Genomic DNA, 17480 nt, shown 5'->3' with positions numbered 1-17480 from the left:
ATAAAGGTAAATACGAGTATATAGTTATAAAACTCTGAATATATAAAAACAAATCCTGAATATAGTTATAACTGAATATATAAATGTAATTCCTGAGTATATAGTTACAATTCTGAATATAAAATGTAAATATGAGTATATAGTTATAAAACTGAATATATAAAGGCAAATCCTGAATATATAGTTATAACTCTGAATATAGAAATATAAATCCAAGTATATATTTGTCAGAATTTATACTTTTGAATCCTTAATATATAGTTCTAACTCTGAACATATAAATCCGAGTATATAGTTATAAAACTCTGAATACATAAAAACAAATCCTGAATATATAGTTATAACTCTGAACATATAAATATAAATCCGAGTTTATATCAGAATATATAGTTATAACTCTGAATATATAAATGTAAATACTATATAAACTATATATTCAGATTTACAACTATAAACCGGATTTATATTTATATCTATAGAGTTCTAACTATATATACACATACTATATATATATATAAAATACAGTTCTTGATCAGTTTTAGTTTTTGAAAGCTGGATGTGTAAGAACGGCACACAACACACTGTTCAGGGTTTGTGTTTATTGCAGCTTTACAATCATGCAAAAATAGTCAGAAAACTTCTCTTTGTCAGGCTGAACAACTTGTGATTAATAATGAACATGTCTAAACAAACGTTCCCTCTACACCTCCGTCACATCGTTCCCGTCGGTCGACTGAAATGATCAATCAATGGCCACCAGCTCCACCTCAAATATCAGCTTTGCGTTCGGTGGGATTCTGGGAAATAATGGTTAAGGCCAGAGTAACGATCTCATCATCAGTCTGAAGAACATGATCAAATAATCAGTTAGTGAGACGTGTAACGAAGGATACTTTGAATCTGGAAGGCCTTTCCTCCCGTACGCCCAATCCGACTCGATCTCCAACCGCGCCGTCTCACCTTTACTCATCGTCAGCACACCTTCATCCCACTGCACACACACACACACACACACACACACACACACTGTCATCTGAGGATCTCTGGTGATCAATGAATCATACAGATCACTAATGAATCTCGAATCACTAATGAATCGTAACTCGCCCCTCGGATCACTAATGAATCGTGACTCACCCCTCAAATCATTAATGAATCATAACTCACCCCTCGAATCACTAATGAATCATAACTCACCCCTCGAATCACTAATGAATCGTGACTCACCCCTCAAATCATTAATGAATCATAACTCATCCCTCGAATCACTAATGAATCATAACTCACCCCTCGAATCACTAATGAATCGTGACTCACCCCTCGGATAACTAATGAATCGTAACTCACCCCTCGAATCACTAATGAATCATAACTCACCCCTCAAATCATTAATGAATCATGACTCACCCCTCGATTCACTAATGAATCGTAACTCACCCCTCGAATCACTAATGAATCCTGACTCACCCCTCAAATCATTAATGAATCATAACTCACCCCTCGAATCACTAATGACTCGTGACTCACCCCTCGGATAACTAATGAATCGTAACTCACCCCTCAAATCACTAATGAATCATAACTCACCCCTCAAATCATTAATGAATCATGACTCACCCCTCGATTCACTAATGAATCGTAACTCACCCCTCGAATCACTAATGAATCGTGACTCACCCCTCAAATCATTAATGAATCATAACTCACCCCTCGAATCACTAATAAACCGTGACTCACCCCTCGGATAACTAATGAATCGTAACTCACCCCTCAAATCACTAATGAATCGTGACTCACCCCTCAAATCACTAATGAATTGTGACTCACCCCTCGAATCACTAATGAATCGTGACTCACCCCTCAAATCACTAATGAATCGTGACTCACCCCTCGAATCACTAATGAATCGTGACTCACCCCTCGAATCACTAATGAATCGTAACTCATCCCTCAAATCACTAATGAATCGTGACTCACCTCTCTAATCACTAATGAATCGTGACTCACCCCTCAAATCATTAATGAATCATGACTCACCCCTCAAATCACTAATGAATCATGACTCACCCCTCGAATCACTAATGAATCGTGACTCACCCCTCGAATCACTCGGCCCAGTCCGACCTTGAAGCTCAGTGGTTTGGACTGTTTCTTCTTCTTTGCAGCTGGAACAACAGAAGAGAATCAAACTAAAGATGATTTACAGCAACTCACTAGTGGTTCTAATCTAAAAAAAAAAGAATCAAAACTATACAGACATAAAAAATTAAAAATAAAACAGAAAATATAAAAACTAATTAAAAAAATATTAATACAAAATATATATACATTAAAAAAACGAATAAAAATGACAACACCCAAAACTTTAAAATGAAAATAAAACAGAAAATATAAAACTAATTAACACTAAAAATTAATTAACAAAATATTAATACAAAATGACAAAAACACAATTTTTTTTAATTAAAACTAAAATTAAAATTAAAATAGAAAATATGAAAACAAATTAAGACAAAAAATTTACATAATAATAAAAATATTATAGACAAAATGACAAAAACACAAAATTAAATTAAACTAAAATAAAAGTGAAAACAAAGTATGAAAACTAAATCATGAAAACAAAATATTAATAAAAACTATATAGACATAAATTCCTAAAACTTTAAAAACATAAAACGTAAAAACAAAATATAAATTATTAAATATTATTAAAATGCAAATTTCCAATAATGTTTAATAATGTGCAAAACATAAATAAAAACTATAATAGTAGCTCAATGATACTAAAATAACACTGGATGGTTATTGGATAAAATATTACCCTGAGACCCGAGAACACATTAAAATAAGTCTAATTCTATATAAAAACACATGCAGTATTAATATTCTCACACGCCGGGATGTTGGTGTCGAAGACGGTCCCGTCCTCCAGTGTCCCGCTGTACCAGCAGCTCACAGTGTCTCCCTTCCTCGGGAAGTTCGTCTTGTCTCCTTTCTTCAGGATGGACTTGGTGAACTTCGGAGGACCCTGAGGAGAAACACACGAGCTCAATGGCAACGTTTACATGCAACCTAATAATCCGTTAGTAATGGGACGGCTCAATCTGACTGAAAAGCCTTCATGTAAACACACCTTAATCGATCCGATTGAGCTCGATCCCAATGAGATTTCGATCGGATTGAAAGGGATGGTTTATTCCTTTTCTAATCCGATCGAGAGAACATGTAAACACTTGATCGGATTGAAAACCGAAACTGAAAGGACTGCGCATGTGCAATGACGTAGAAATAGCACAATGACGTTGAAATATCGTAATGACGTTGAAATATCGTAATGATGTAGAAATAGCGCAATGACGTTGAAATAGCGCAATGACATAGAAATAGCGTAATGACGTTGAAATATCGTAATGACGTTGAAATAGCGCAATGACATAGAAATAGCGTAATGACGTTGAAATAGCGTAATGACAGAAATAGCGTAATGACGTTGAAATATCGTAATGATGTAGAAATAGCGCAATGACGTTGAAATAGCGCAATGACATAGAAATAGCGTAATGACGTTGAAATATCGTAATGATGTAGAAATAACGTAATGATGTAGAAATATCGTAATACTGTAGAAATATCGTAATGATGTAGAAATAGCGTAATGATGTAGAAATATCGTAATGATGTAGAAATAGCGTAATGATGTAGAAATATCGTAATGATGTAGAAATATCGTAATGATGTAGAAATAGCGTAAAGACATAGAAATAGCGTAATGACGTAGAAATAGCGTAATGACATGTGACGCGCTGTTCTTCCTGTTGAATAAAGTGTGGTATAAACGAGTGTCTCGTCCTCCTAGAATCCTCCTTTCTCTGCGTGTGTGAAGTGGAGCAGGACGATGGCCCACCAGTGCTGCTTCAGACTCTCATCCACACACGACTGGTTTTGGGCATGTTTACTGGGATGAACATAAGCAGCGGCACAACGGCTCATATGATCATTATCTCCAAATTATGACCAGAAATGGATCAATATTAAGTCTGCTGTTTAAAACAAATAAAGAACCAATGTAGGAGAATAGTTATTAAGTGCAAACATCGGGAAACTCTGTATATTCGTGCAGTGAGCGCATGTCAAAAAATATATTCCGATTTGAAGCTTGTGAAATATAAACGCGCACATCAACCCGATCACATGATCAGTGTTCATGTAAACACTACATTCAGATTCATTCCGATTGAAACAAAAGTTGTGCATGTAAACAACATAGCCAATGAAGATTCAACACTCGTGTGTGTTCTGATGATGATGAAGATGAAGATGAAGATAGTACCTCATCCACCATCTCTGTCTTGATTTCTTTGGGATTGTCGTGGATTTTAACAGCTTGAACCTCTTCTGTCACCACGTCCACTTCTGTGCCTTTAAACCTCTGAGAGAAACACAAATCATCGGCTCACAAACTTCTGCTCTGTCCCTGAATGAATCAGCCGTTCTGAACGAATCGTTTGAGTGAATGATTCACTGACTCACTCGTTAAGACAGTGATTTGCCGCCACCTACTGGCGGTTTCAGGTTCATTTCTTTTTAGATTATGGGTGAAGATTGAATGTTTTCGGTCATGATTGTAACAATAGTTATGCGATCATAAATAGACTATTATTACTGGCTGCAATAATGTTGAATATGAGATGGTCGGTGTGTTTGTTACCTTGCTCTCAAACAGCTGGTTATACGCTTCAATAAGTTGCTCTTTTTTGGCCGTCTTTGCCACATTCTTGATGTTTCCAAGAAGTTTGTGTTCAGCTAGAAACTTCAAAAAATGAGAAGATGATCAATTTATATATATATATACACACACACAAATACATACATACATACATACCTATACACACATCATTTATATTCCACAATACCCTATAATTCATACAATTCTGCTTTATCATGCACATTTAATTTGCATTGCTATGCAAATGTATCTCTATAAATGACTTGTTTTTATACAGTTTGAAATAATGACGCACGCACATATTAATAAGTAAATATGTGAACCTCTCTCTACCTCTACCTCTACCTCTCTCTCTCTCTCTCTCTCGCTCTCTCTCTCTCTCTCTCTCTCTCCCTCCCTCTCTCTCTACATATATAGAACATGCATTTGATTTGGAGTGTTTTGACACATGACTCCTCTGCCACACACTCTCTGCACGCAGTGTCAGCGTTACGTGTTGTGTGTTGTGTGGTACGCGGGAGCGCGCAGCTGTAGTGTATAGTGTGTACACTACCGAGTGTGCTCCGTTATCCTGGATGAATTTGATGAGCTCTTTCTTCGGCACTTCTTCAGTCTTGAGCTGCTCGTCGCTCCACGCTCGCACTAGATCAGCCGCCATCATGATCAATGCGACACACACACTCACCACGTGCATGTAACAGCCAATCACGGCGAAGATGGGGCGTCTTAAAGGAACCGCGGCATGTTGCGTCCACGCTATGTCGTACTTACCACAATGGACCCTTTAAATAAAATAAAAAAAAATATGAAAACTTTACAAGATTTGCAAAGTTGATAACTGTGGGAACGCATAATAACAGTCTGTGAAAAGGGTCCATTATGAGATTTCAGCTCAAAAAAACAGCACATATTTCAATTTGTAAGCTGGGAATGCCCTGAGAGCTCCTACTTGTCTTGTACCACGTGACCACTGTCGCATAATTAATTCCCCCCCAAACCACATCACCAGAAATCCCGCTCTGCAGCATATTTCATTTATTAAGGATACAGTGATGGGTAGGTTTAGGGATCAGTGTTTGGTGTAGGCAATCAGTACTGTGATTGAAATCTTAAAGTCCCCCTGTAGGCTAGTCAATAATTTTATCCCTTAGAACTCATCTTTAATCTCCAAAATTACATATTTAAACTTTTTTTCCTTTAAAAAAATTTCTTCATGCCTCATAACAGCTTGACTGTAACTCGACGCCCTTGCCTCATTTAGTATTCGCGGTTCTATGAATATGCAAATGAGCCCCGCCTCCACTCACTCACTCACTCAGAGATCCACTGGTTGACGATCACACGTTGATCTGATTGGTTACAAGGTAGTTTGTGACGTCAGAAACACCAGCGATTTCAAAGCGTGTCTTTGGTTCACTGCAGTTTTAAGGAGGAAATACTCAGCAATGGTGTCGACTTATGAATTTACACATGCTTTGTCTTAAAGCAGATTAAAAACACCACATAGACACATAAACCATAGAATGCGGAGTAAAGGGGCTGTTGTCTTCTCTTTTGCCAAATAGGTAAGAAAACTTCAACACCTATAATGCATTGGGCATGCTGCCGTCCAAGGCCACTCCCACTCTGCTCCCATTGGATACGCTTGACCAAAGTCAAACACCGCCTTGCTTGAGTAGGAAATACCTCTTAGCAAACTTTTAGTCATAATGTCGACTTCTATTGTTCCCGGGCGGGTGTAATATATTAAATACAATTAACAAATCATCAAATATCATTAAAAGTGAAGTGTCTGTATGTGTTATTTGATTAATTTGCAGTTTCGTTTGGTTTATGGAGGGCTTACATTAGTGCCCGCCCACTTTTTCAGCAACGTTTTTTTCTGGAAGTATTTTTCCATTAATTTCTCCCATAGGGATTTCAAAAAAAGTAATTGTTAAATAAATTGTTAAGCCATGAACCAAGCCAACAAGCAACGAGGTGAATCTTAACATTACAAACTTTGATTTGAAGCAAAAAGTATTTGAAAATCGGACAAAAATATAAAGGTGCAAGACTGTGAACTTAACTTAAAATGAATGGAGTTTTTACTTCTGAAATCCGACTATTGCAATCTAACTCTTCCTTTTTATTACACAAATATGTAATTAAAAATGGCTACAAATGTATAAAGTTGATATGATGTCACGTAAAAACCATTGACACTGGTTCATGGGTTTACCTCTAGATGCGAATCGTTGATATTTTAACAGTTGCGTAAGGAAGCCGCGTTTATTTAAATCACGTGACTTTGGCAGATACGCGCATGCGCAACCAGAGCCGATTATTGTTCGAAATAAACGATTCGCAAAGGTTTCGAAGCTTCACGAAGCAGTGGTTTAAAAGCACTTCAAAGAACCGCAAATACTGAGAGAAAACCGCGACGAAAAATCTGTTTGTTTTCATCTTTGTTGTCAACGTTTCAAACTGGACCACAAAACGGAAAGAAACGGCTGGTTTCGTCAATTTGTCGCAGGTAAGAATTGCCATTGTGTTCTAGTTTTACCGTAATGCTGTTTAAATAGTAGACATAGTATGATACAATTATAATTGATATAATCCTACTCTCACAATAACTTTTCTATTAATAACCCTCTGTCGATCCGACTGTCAGTGAGTGGGAAAATGCGGAAGTATAATATAGTTTTACACATTAAACATGTGTTCGGGTAAACATAAAAAGTCAGAATAATAAGATAAAAGCTCTAAATTATATGTCAATTTCGAATTTTAATGTCAGAATTTACATTTTGACTTTGTTAGAATGATTACTTTTCATCTCATAAATATGACGTAGTATGCCACAATTTTTACTTTTTATGTCATAATTTTTTACTTTTTGTCATTTTAACTTTATATTTTATAATTTAAATTTTTATGTCATAATTATGGCTTTTTAAGTCTGATTTTTCTCTTAGCATATCATCATTTAGACTTTTTATGTTAGAATTATTAATTTTCAAAATCTCATAAATATGACATAGTATGTAGGCTAATCATTTTTGCTTTTAATGTACTTTTTTTTTTACTTTTTATGTCATAATTTTTACTTTTTATGTCATTTTAACTGAACAGTGATTTCAGCCGGACTATTATTGATGAATTATTTCAGCAAGAGACTTGCAGATTAGGGAAAATATGGATTAAAATATTCATATTTGTTGTGACAGATGAAGCAATGAAGGATTATTTGTGTTAATTGCTGAAAACTGGCAAATCATTTTGTAAAAATACAAAAAAACAAATGTACAGAACAACCTTTAAATGTACAATTTAAAACTGTGATTTACAAAAATAAAATAAAAATGGTTCAATCACAAAATAACTCAAATAATCCAAATGAGTTTAGAAGACCAGAATAAAGTTTCATAAGAACTACTGATATTCTTTCGTTTAATACAAAATGATTATCAGATGAAGCTAAACCTGTTTAAAGTCCTTAAGAATAGCAGATAAAAACATAAAAAAGTAATTTTATTTATACTTAATATAAGTAATATTTAAGTAAATACATTTATTTATACTAATACATTTAATGTAATTGTATTTTCTGAGACGTTGGGCTTGAGTTAGTCTGAAGTTCACACACACGAGGGCAGTAGATACACACACATATTGAGCTGATTAAAGTCAAACTCTCAAATACAATAATTCATGTGCATTCACAGCCCCAGTGACCATATCGTAAAATCCATAAGCAAAACACATTCCTCATCACCAAGGCAGTTTTACATTCAGTTTAAAGCCGTAACTCTGAAGGCATCAAGGGAAATCAGTTTATATTCTGGTTCTGAACTTATTGAGCCTGAATGAGAACAGAAGAGCTGGAACTCATCATGAAATCATGGAATATATCAGTGTTATGTTTATAATAATCTTGAACATCTCTTCTCTGATGACGAGGGCGGGGCTATAACCTGTCACTCACATGAGATCCACCAATACACAACCATCCAATCAATTCCCCACAGACACAATCAAGCCCCGCCCACATTTGATGTTGTTTGATAAGCGTTTCACTCGGATATACGACACTATAGAGAAGAAACTTTAAACATCCAGATGGGTTTGATCAAGCTGAGAACGGCTCTGACTGGATTTGCTGGTCAGTCAATAACACTTTAACTTCTGATTTGTCTTCATATCTATAATGACACATTCACGGTTTGTGTGGCTCTGAGTGAACGAGTCGCTTTAGCTGATGGACAGAAGAGAAAATAACTGAGCAACAGGGTTCTTGCTGTCTCTCAATATTAATATTATACTCTGAAGACTGAGGACATCTGTGTGGAAGTCTTCTGACACATAAGAAAAAAACATGCTTTGGTAAAGCATATTTATTATGACATAAAAAGTCAGAATTATGAGATAAAAGCTCGAAATTATATGTCAATTTCGAATTTCCACTTAGTATATCATAATGTAGACTTTTTATATTACTTTTCTTCTCATAAGTATTATGTAGTATGTCATGTCATCATTTTGACTTTTTATGTCATTTTAACTTAAAATGTCATAATTAAAAATTGTATGTCATAATTAAGGCTTTTAAAGTCAGATTTTCCACTTAGCATATCATACTTTTACTTTTTATGTCATTTTAACTTTATATGTCACAATTGAGGCTTTTTATGTCATAATTGAGGCTTTTTATGTCAGATTTTCCATCATAATTTTGAGTTTTCATGTTAGAATGATTACTTTTCATCTCATAAATATGTAGTATGTCATAATTTTTACTTTTTATGTCATAATTGAGGCTTTTTAAGTCAGATTTTCCACTTAGCATATCATAATTTTACTTTTATATGTAATAATTTTGACATTTTATGTCATTTTTAACTTTGTCACAATTCTAACTTTTTATGTTAGAATTATTCATTTTCATCTCATAAATATGATACAGTACTGTCATGACTTTTTTTGTCATAATTTGGACTTTTTATGTAATTTTACTTTTATGTCATAATTAAGGCTTTTAACTAAGTCAGATTTTCCTCATTACATATCATCATTTTACTTTAATGTTATAATTTTACTTTAATGTCATAATTTGGACTTTTTGTCATTTTAACTTTAAATGTCATAATTTTACTTTGTCATTTAAACTTTATATGTCATAATTTTGACTTGTCATAATGTTGACTTCTTATGTCACTGACTCATGAAGACACTGTGTGTTTAGGAGTGTGAGCTTCTTTTCCAGCTCTAGACTCTGCATTACTGAAGACTCACTGAGGAGATTAAAAGTATTAATCTCTCCTAAAGTTCCTGTTGGAGAAGCACTAGTTATTAGATGTCGACTCCTGAGAAGCACTAGAGATGTTCTTCTCACACAGAAAGCTCAGTTTTCCACACGTGACTGTGAGTTTCTGGACGCCTGTAATGATCTTTCTCCTGCGCTCACGTTCTCCAAAGAGAAGTGGGTTTAACAACTGAACATTCTCCACGACTGAAATCCCTCAAAGCTTCACTCTGCATGTAGAAGCACGACTCTAATCCACCGCCGTGAGTTTAACAGACGCACATCACAAACGTTTATCTAGACGGAGGCTGAAATCTGAGTTTGGACTTTCAGTGTAATTACGTCTCACTGAGACATAATGAGTGGAATTTCCTTTACATTATAAATGCTTCCGGAAACACAGACGTATTTCCATCAGTTCCTCCAGTGAAACCCCAGCAGAAGCTCATATATCCTCAGAAATCAGAACAGAAACTGGCATACATCTACTTTTAAATCCTTATTTTGACTTTTTATGCCATAATTGTGACTTTATCTCATAAATATGACTTGGTATGTCGCAATTGACTTTTTATGTTATAAAGTTGACTGTCATAATCATGGCTTCTTAAAGGGAAAGTCAGCATTTCCACTAATTTTGACTTTTTATGTCATAATAATTATACTTTTTATCTCATAAATGACTTAATATGTCACAATTCTGACTTTTATGTCATAATGAGTTTTTGTCCTAAAACTTAGTATATCATAATTTTGACTTTTTGTCAAAATTTCGACTCTTTATGTCATAATTCTGTCTTTTTATTTCAAATTTTCTACTTTTTGTCATAATTCAGAATTTTTATGTCATCATTTTACTTTTTGATGTCATAATTTTGACTATAAATGTCATAATTTTTATGTTTAAGGCCATAAATATGGCTTTTTAAAATCAGATTTTCCACTTAGTATATCACAATTTTGACTTTTTATATCATAAAGATCATCTGATTTATCATAAATCAGCAGAAGAAAATTCATTTATCCTTTATTTATAAAAGATTCTACCATAAATAATACAACACATTTCATTCATTGATATACAATTTTTTATTTATTGTATGAAACTTGTAAAAGAAATATGGATACAATCAATAAGAAATATGGCAACACTTTACAATCAGGTTTAATTTGTTAACATGAACTAAATAACACTTCTACAGCATTTATTAATCTAATGTTATAATCTCAGCATTTACTAATACATTTTGTTTTATTTGTTAACATTAGTTTACATGAACATTTTTATCAACTAACATTAATAAAGGTTAATAAATGCTAACTAAATATTAGCATTGTGATATTTCTGTAGTTTTTATTAATATTTTGAATCACTTCATTTTTTTATATGTCTATATAGTTTTTATTAATTTTATTTTAGTTCTAGTAATGATAGTAAAATGAGAAATGCTGCCTTTGGCAATAACCTGAAACAAAATAAAGTTTAATATTTCAATATTTCATTTTTTAAAGCAACGACAATGTTTTGATTTCAGTATTAGTTTTAGTTTATGAAATGTATTGCTGATTGTTAGTTCATGCATTAACAAACGAAACCTTATTTTGCAGTGTTACCAGAAAAATAAAGGAAAATTAATGTTTTTCAATAAGCTCTTTCTTTTCCATGCCGTCAGAAATGATCAAAAGCATCACAAGCCTTTATGTTTTCATGTTTTATCTCTGCAAATCTGATCAATATTATATATCGTGTCTCAGTCTGTCCTCGTAACAAACGACGGAGGGTTAAAAATCTCCCCAAATCTTCAAAATCCATCATGTTTCGTCTAAATTGAATCTGCTCTGATATGAGCCTCAAAATAATATGAGAAAACAATCTGTGGACGTGAGGAATCATACGCTCCATGTTTCATATCAGGAGTCTGAGACGGGCTTTTGTTCACGCTGTGTTCCTCAGATTACAGGACGGGTCCGGGTTCCAGGTTTGGAAACAGACTAGTGATGATCGGGATGTAGAAACTCTGAAATGCTCATTTGTTTTGATTTCTCTAGTTATTAAAAAGTATAAATGGCGTTTTATTTCATGTGCCGATCTCTAAACTAAACTGAGATCATGCATTAGCAGGTCTACACCGTTCAGAAGGTTGAGGTTGGTGAATATTTTTTTTATATTTTGAATTTATTTGATCAAAAATACAGTCAAAATGGTGAAATATTATTCAAATGTAAGTCAGCTGTTTTCTATGTGAATATATAATAAAGTGTAATTTATTCCTGTGATCAACGCTGAATTTTCAGAATCAGAATCAGAAAGAGCTTTATTGCCAAGTGTGTTTGCACCCACAAGGAATTTTTTTTGGTACTGAAGCTTCCAGTGCACATACAGTATACAAATACAACAAGAAACATAGTAGTACAAATTCTAAGAATAAAATATATTAAAAAATAAATATATTAAAATAGTATAAAAGTAAAAAAGTAGGGTCACAGTTGGGTTTAGTCCGAATAAACATTTACAGATTATGAACATATTTACAGTATTTTGAGTAGTATGAATAATATAGATATAAATATCACCTGAGTTATAGAATATTGCACTAGACCAGTGGTTCTCAATTCCAGTCCTCGGGACCCGCTGCTCTGCACATTTTGTATGTCTCCTATACGAGCGTATGGGACGCTCAAAGGGTTCGTTAAGCACTAGTAGAAATGGTGGTGGGAGTTTCCGGTTAGAGAAACTGTAGCCAGAGAGAGAGTGTCCCAGCAGAAGGGTTTTATTTTGATTATTTCAGCATGTATGAAGTATTACAGGCATTTGCCCATAGGTATATGTGGTCTACAATGAACAGAGAAAACAAAATACAATATAAGTTTGCTAGTATAAACAGTATTACCGATAGCATAAAGAATAGTCACTATACAAAACAGAAGTAATAGTAAATCAGGTTATCATTACTCTGGTAAAGTGTATTCAGTTATTTAGAATCTAAATATATAGCATAAATGATTTGCTTACATATCTGAATTATACTGCAGAACATAAACCACTGAACAGTATCAAACTAGTTTCAATATGACTTTACATGAATTTAGATAGTATGCAATTCACTCAGAAATATAATTATTCAAATTACTAGTTGAACTAGTACATTGCACAGATGACAGTAACTGAATATACAGAATATTAAAGTTCGAACAGCATAGAATGTAAAACAGATAACTTACTTCTTAATCAATCACTCACGGGAACAACAAACATGCAAAAGTCCGCTTTGTGTAAGAAAGCAAGTCAGTCTCTCCACCTATGTATATGAACTGCCCTCTGTTACTAATTCAGACATGCCCAGACTTGTCCATGCCGTGCAAGCAACAACAAAGTAACTTACATAAAGATACCTCCAGGGGGCATTGTTGGGCTTTCGTACACAGCCGCCCCCAAATGTTGCTCGCAACATTTGCACCTGGTAGAAAGCCCTTCCTAGGTGGCAGGATTGGTGTTGTCATCCTCAATGAGTTTGGGAAGTGGAATTAACCGAGCTACAGGTCTAACATAAGTCCGATCTTGAACCTGAACTGTAACTGTCCTTATACGTCCATCAGGTCCAGGGAAGGTACGGGTCACCTTGCCCACTGGCCAGAGGGCTCGTGGAAGTTGTGGGTCAATGATGAGTACTACTTGGTCAACCCTGAGCTTGTCAGTATCCTTTAGCCATTTTTGTCTTTCCTGGAGACTTGGCAGATAGTGATTAATAAATCTAGCCCAGAATTGGTCCGCAAGTATTTGGCTATGCCTCCATCTCCTGGTTCCCAAAAGATTGCTGGAATCATACATTACTTGTGGGAGAGAGGAATCATGGCGACCCATGAGCAAGATGCTGGGTGTAATTGGGTCTGGGTCTGCGATATCCGATGATACGTAGCCTAATGGCTTGGCATTCATGATGCCCTCCACCTCAATCAAAACAGTGCGAAGGACTGTTTCAGGGACTGTCTGTTCCTTTAGAATGACTTTCAAGGCTTGTTTCACTGATTTTACCTCTCTCTCCCAAATACCACCAAAATGCGGAGCACTAGGAGGATTAAATCTGCAAGAGATTTTCTGTTCGGCTAATTGCTCCTTTAATCGAGGTGCCATAGCTTCATATGCCTCTTTAATCTCTCTGTTCCCTCCAACAAAGTTGGTGCCATTATCAGAGAAGAGCTCGAAAGGCTTGCCTCTTCTAGCTATAAATCTCCGTAGAGACATCAAGAAGGCGTCAGTGTCGAGACTCTCAAGTAGATCCAGATGGAGGCATCGGGTGGTCATACATTTGAAGACTATTCCCCATCTCTTTTCAATTCGTCGTCCTATTTTTACTGTGAATGGACCAAAACAGTCCATTCCAGTGGAATAGAAGGGGGGCTTATAAAGCCTAAGACGAGCTGGTGGGAGATCTGCCATCATAGGGATGCTAGGTTGGGCACGCCACTTTTGGCATTCAATACAGCCGAGTTGATGTTTCTTGATGGCTGCTCTGCCTCTCAAAATCCAATAGTGACGTCTGAGCTCTGCAAGGACTCTTTCTGGTCCAGGATGAAGGAGATTGAGATCATATTCCTTAATAAGGAGTTTAGTTATTTGATGACTAGGATCAAGGACTATGGGATGCAGGGCATTCATGTCTATATGTTCAGCATGACGCAGTCTCCCTCCAACCCTAATCAGCAAAGCATCTTTATCATACTCAGGAGACAGAGACACTAGCCGGCTATTGAATGGTAAGGATCGGTTTGATGATAGAGCCTTAACCTCCTCTGGAAATGAGTCTCTTTGGGCTTGTTGGAGAAGGAGCCTTTCTGCAGTAACATAATGTTCAGCTACGTCTGCTGGCAATATGGAAGATTGAGCCGCCCCGTGTAGGCACGCCACTGTGGCCTTTACCAAGTCTTTCCAGGTGTTATACTGCTTTGCATCTGGGAGTTGTACATCAGGACTAGTGCGTAGGTGCAGACAGAGTGCTGACTTCTTTAATTCAGTGTCTGGTTCAGGGTCAGCAACAAGCATGATTGGCCAGGATGTTTCTGGTTGATACAAGAAGTCAGGTCCCTTAGCCCAACGGTATGATTGTGTCAACTCCTTTAAGGACTTTCCACGGGTAATGTCGTCTGCTGGGTTATTGCCAGAATCCACATACCTCCAGGAATTAACATCTGTGAGGGACTGAATTGCAGCAACTCGAGTTCCTACAAAGACTTTATATCTGCAGGAGTCAGCCAGCAGCCAGCGAAGGACAGTGGTGGAATCTGACCAGAGAATCACTTGCCTGATGGTTACTGTGAGTTCTGTTTGGAGGACTTTAGCTACTTGTGCTCCAGTAAGTGCTGCACTTAGTTCAAGTCGTGGCATTGATATTTGTTTCCGGGGGGCTACACGTGAACGGGCCAGTACAAATGAAATGTGTACATGACCATCTTTGTCTTCTGTGCGCATATATGATACTGAGCCGTATGCTCTCTCCGAGGCATCACAGAAGATGTGTAGGTCTCTGGTGAATGTTTCATCATGCACTTGAAATGGAGTGTAGCATCTGGGAATCTCTTGTTCCTCCAAATCAGGTAGTTCCTGTACCCAGGTTTGCCATCTGTTTCGTAGACTATCAGACTCAATGAGGTCATCCCATCCCACATGAATTTTCCACAGATCCTGAATGAGTATCTTGGCTTGGGTGGTGAATGGAATCAGGTACCCGAGAGGGTCATACTGCGATGCCAATACCTTGTAAATATTTCTCAAGGTTGGTTTAAGACATTCCACTTGGCGGGGCTTGTATCCTAAGGAATCACTGAGACAATTCCATCGCAATCCAAGTGTGCCCTCTAAGAGATCTGGACTCTTTTGGGATAACCATAGCTCACTGCTTTGTGACCTTGCTTCTGATGGAAGGTGTTCAATGACTTCTGGTTTGTTGCTGGCCCATTGGCGGAGATCAAACCCTCCAGTAAGCAGCAATTGCCGTAGGCCATCTACAAGAGCTCTAGCCTTTTCCGTTGATTCCATACTTTGAAGACAATTGTCTACATAGAATGACTGGGTAACTGATTCTACGAGAATGGGATCAGTTTTGCTGTTGTCATGGGCTATTTGTTGCAGTGCATATATGGCACAACAAGGACTGCACGTTGTGCCAAAAGGTAGGACTTGCCACTCATATATCTTTGGCTGCTCACTCCTTTGCATGTTTCTCCAGAGGAAGCGCAGGATTGCCTTGTCATCTGGCAATAGGCGAACTTGGTGAAACATTCCTTTCACATCTCCGCTAACAGCCACGGTGTGTTGTCTGAACCGAAGCAGAACTCCAAGTAAAGATGGACCAAGTATGGGACCAGGAATGAGGAGCTCATTCAACGATTGACCCTGATACGAGAAAGAACAGTTAAACACAACCCTGTTTTTGCCATTGTGATTCACCATATGGTGTGGAATGTACCAGGATTCAGTGGTCTTCTCAGCTTCCTGAGTGGAGATTTCTGCCACGTAACCAGCTTGCTCTAATTTGTTCATCTCAGTGCAGTATGCTTCAGAGAGGTTTGAGTCTTTGGCGAGTCTCCTTTCAGTGCTGCGAAGGCTTGCCAGCACTGCTTCCTTTGGAGCTTTAAGGGTGACAGTATTTGGTCGTCTGAGCAAAGGAGTGGCATATCGTAGGATGCCGTCCACCTCTATCCTAGAAGTGCATGTTTGGAGTACTGTCAGAGCATGCTGGTCCTGTTTAGAACGAGTAGCTGCTGTTTCATTAATGTAGGGCAGGGTGTCAATCTGCCAGAGACGCTCAACGTTCTTTAGTAACTCAGCATTCTGAGCATCTATAGAGATGTTCAGACATTGTTGATCACAGGGAGCAGTTTGGCTGTACCCCACAGGGCCTTGAAGAGTCCAACCAAGTCTGGTGTGAACAGCTATTGGGGCATTAGGAGGTCCCATTCGTATGGGTTGAACTGGTACAAGTAAGTGAGGCATGTCCGACCCAATGAGTAGCAAGGGTTGTGCTCGCTCAATCTGTGGCAATGGTAAGGACCGGATATGGGCATATTTGCGTTGAAGAGCAGCTACTGGATAAGAATGTTCCGACAGTCTCAGATTCGCTGCAGTGAAGACATGATTAATCTGGAACTTCTTAGTTGGTCTGTTTAGAGGTGACACAGAGAGGGAAACAGATGCTCCATTTAATTGAAGTACATCCTGACGTATTGTACGTAACGTGAGAGTTTCAGGCACTTTGGTGAGGTTTAACTGCTCCACAGCTTGTGGCAGTACAATGCTATGCTCAGAGCCATCGTCTAACACCGCATATGTCTCCATGGCTTTATCTCCGTTATGAAGTAGGAGCTTAACTACCTTAAGCATCACCTTTGGAGATCGGTTCGGACGATCTAAGTATACCTGTGAAGGGGGAACATTGACCATAAGAACACTCTTTTGTGTTTGCAGTACTG

General features: G+C 36.9%; 1 protein-coding gene across 1 annotated transcript; it reads right to left on the bottom strand.

Annotated features, from left to right (window-relative positions):
• Window positions 1-584: 584 nt before the first annotated feature.
• Window positions 585-5506, bottom strand: fkbp3 (FKBP prolyl isomerase 3). The gene is made up of 7 exons (XM_084431735.1): window positions 5283-5506; window positions 4712-4813; window positions 4334-4432; window positions 2896-3031; window positions 2098-2165; window positions 894-991; window positions 585-797 (listed from the first exon to the last, which is right to left on the bottom strand). Exons 1-7 carry the CDS (start codon window positions 5421-5423, stop codon window positions 743-745), a joined length of 699 nt encoding a protein of 232 aa, XP_084287861.1. The 5' UTR covers window positions 5424-5506; the 3' UTR covers window positions 585-742.
• Between the last annotated feature and the right edge of the window lie 11974 nt (window positions 5507-17480).

This window comes from Rutilus rutilus, assembly GCF_951802725.1.
Source record: "Rutilus rutilus genome assembly, chromosome: 15".
NCBI lineage: Eukaryota > Metazoa > Chordata > Actinopteri > Cypriniformes > Leuciscidae > Rutilus > Rutilus rutilus.
The sequence above is the reverse complement of the archived record's forward strand: the minus strand, read 5'-3'. Positions and strand labels throughout refer to the sequence as shown.

Bases quoted from the DNA above. Each gene is read 5' to 3' on its own strand.
- fkbp3 (XM_084431735.1), bottom strand. From the start codon at position 5,423: ATGCACGTGGTGAGTGTGTGTGTCGCATTGATCATGATGGCGGCTGAT. The intron at 3,032-4,333 runs GTACTATCTTCA...GTTTCTCCTCAG, and splicing joins AGACAGAGATGGTGGATGAG to GGTCCTCCGAAGTTCACCAA. The intron at 798-893 runs GTATCCTTCGTT...ATTATTTCCCAG, and splicing joins AAAGGCCTTCCAGATTCAAA to AATCCCACCGAACGCAAAGC.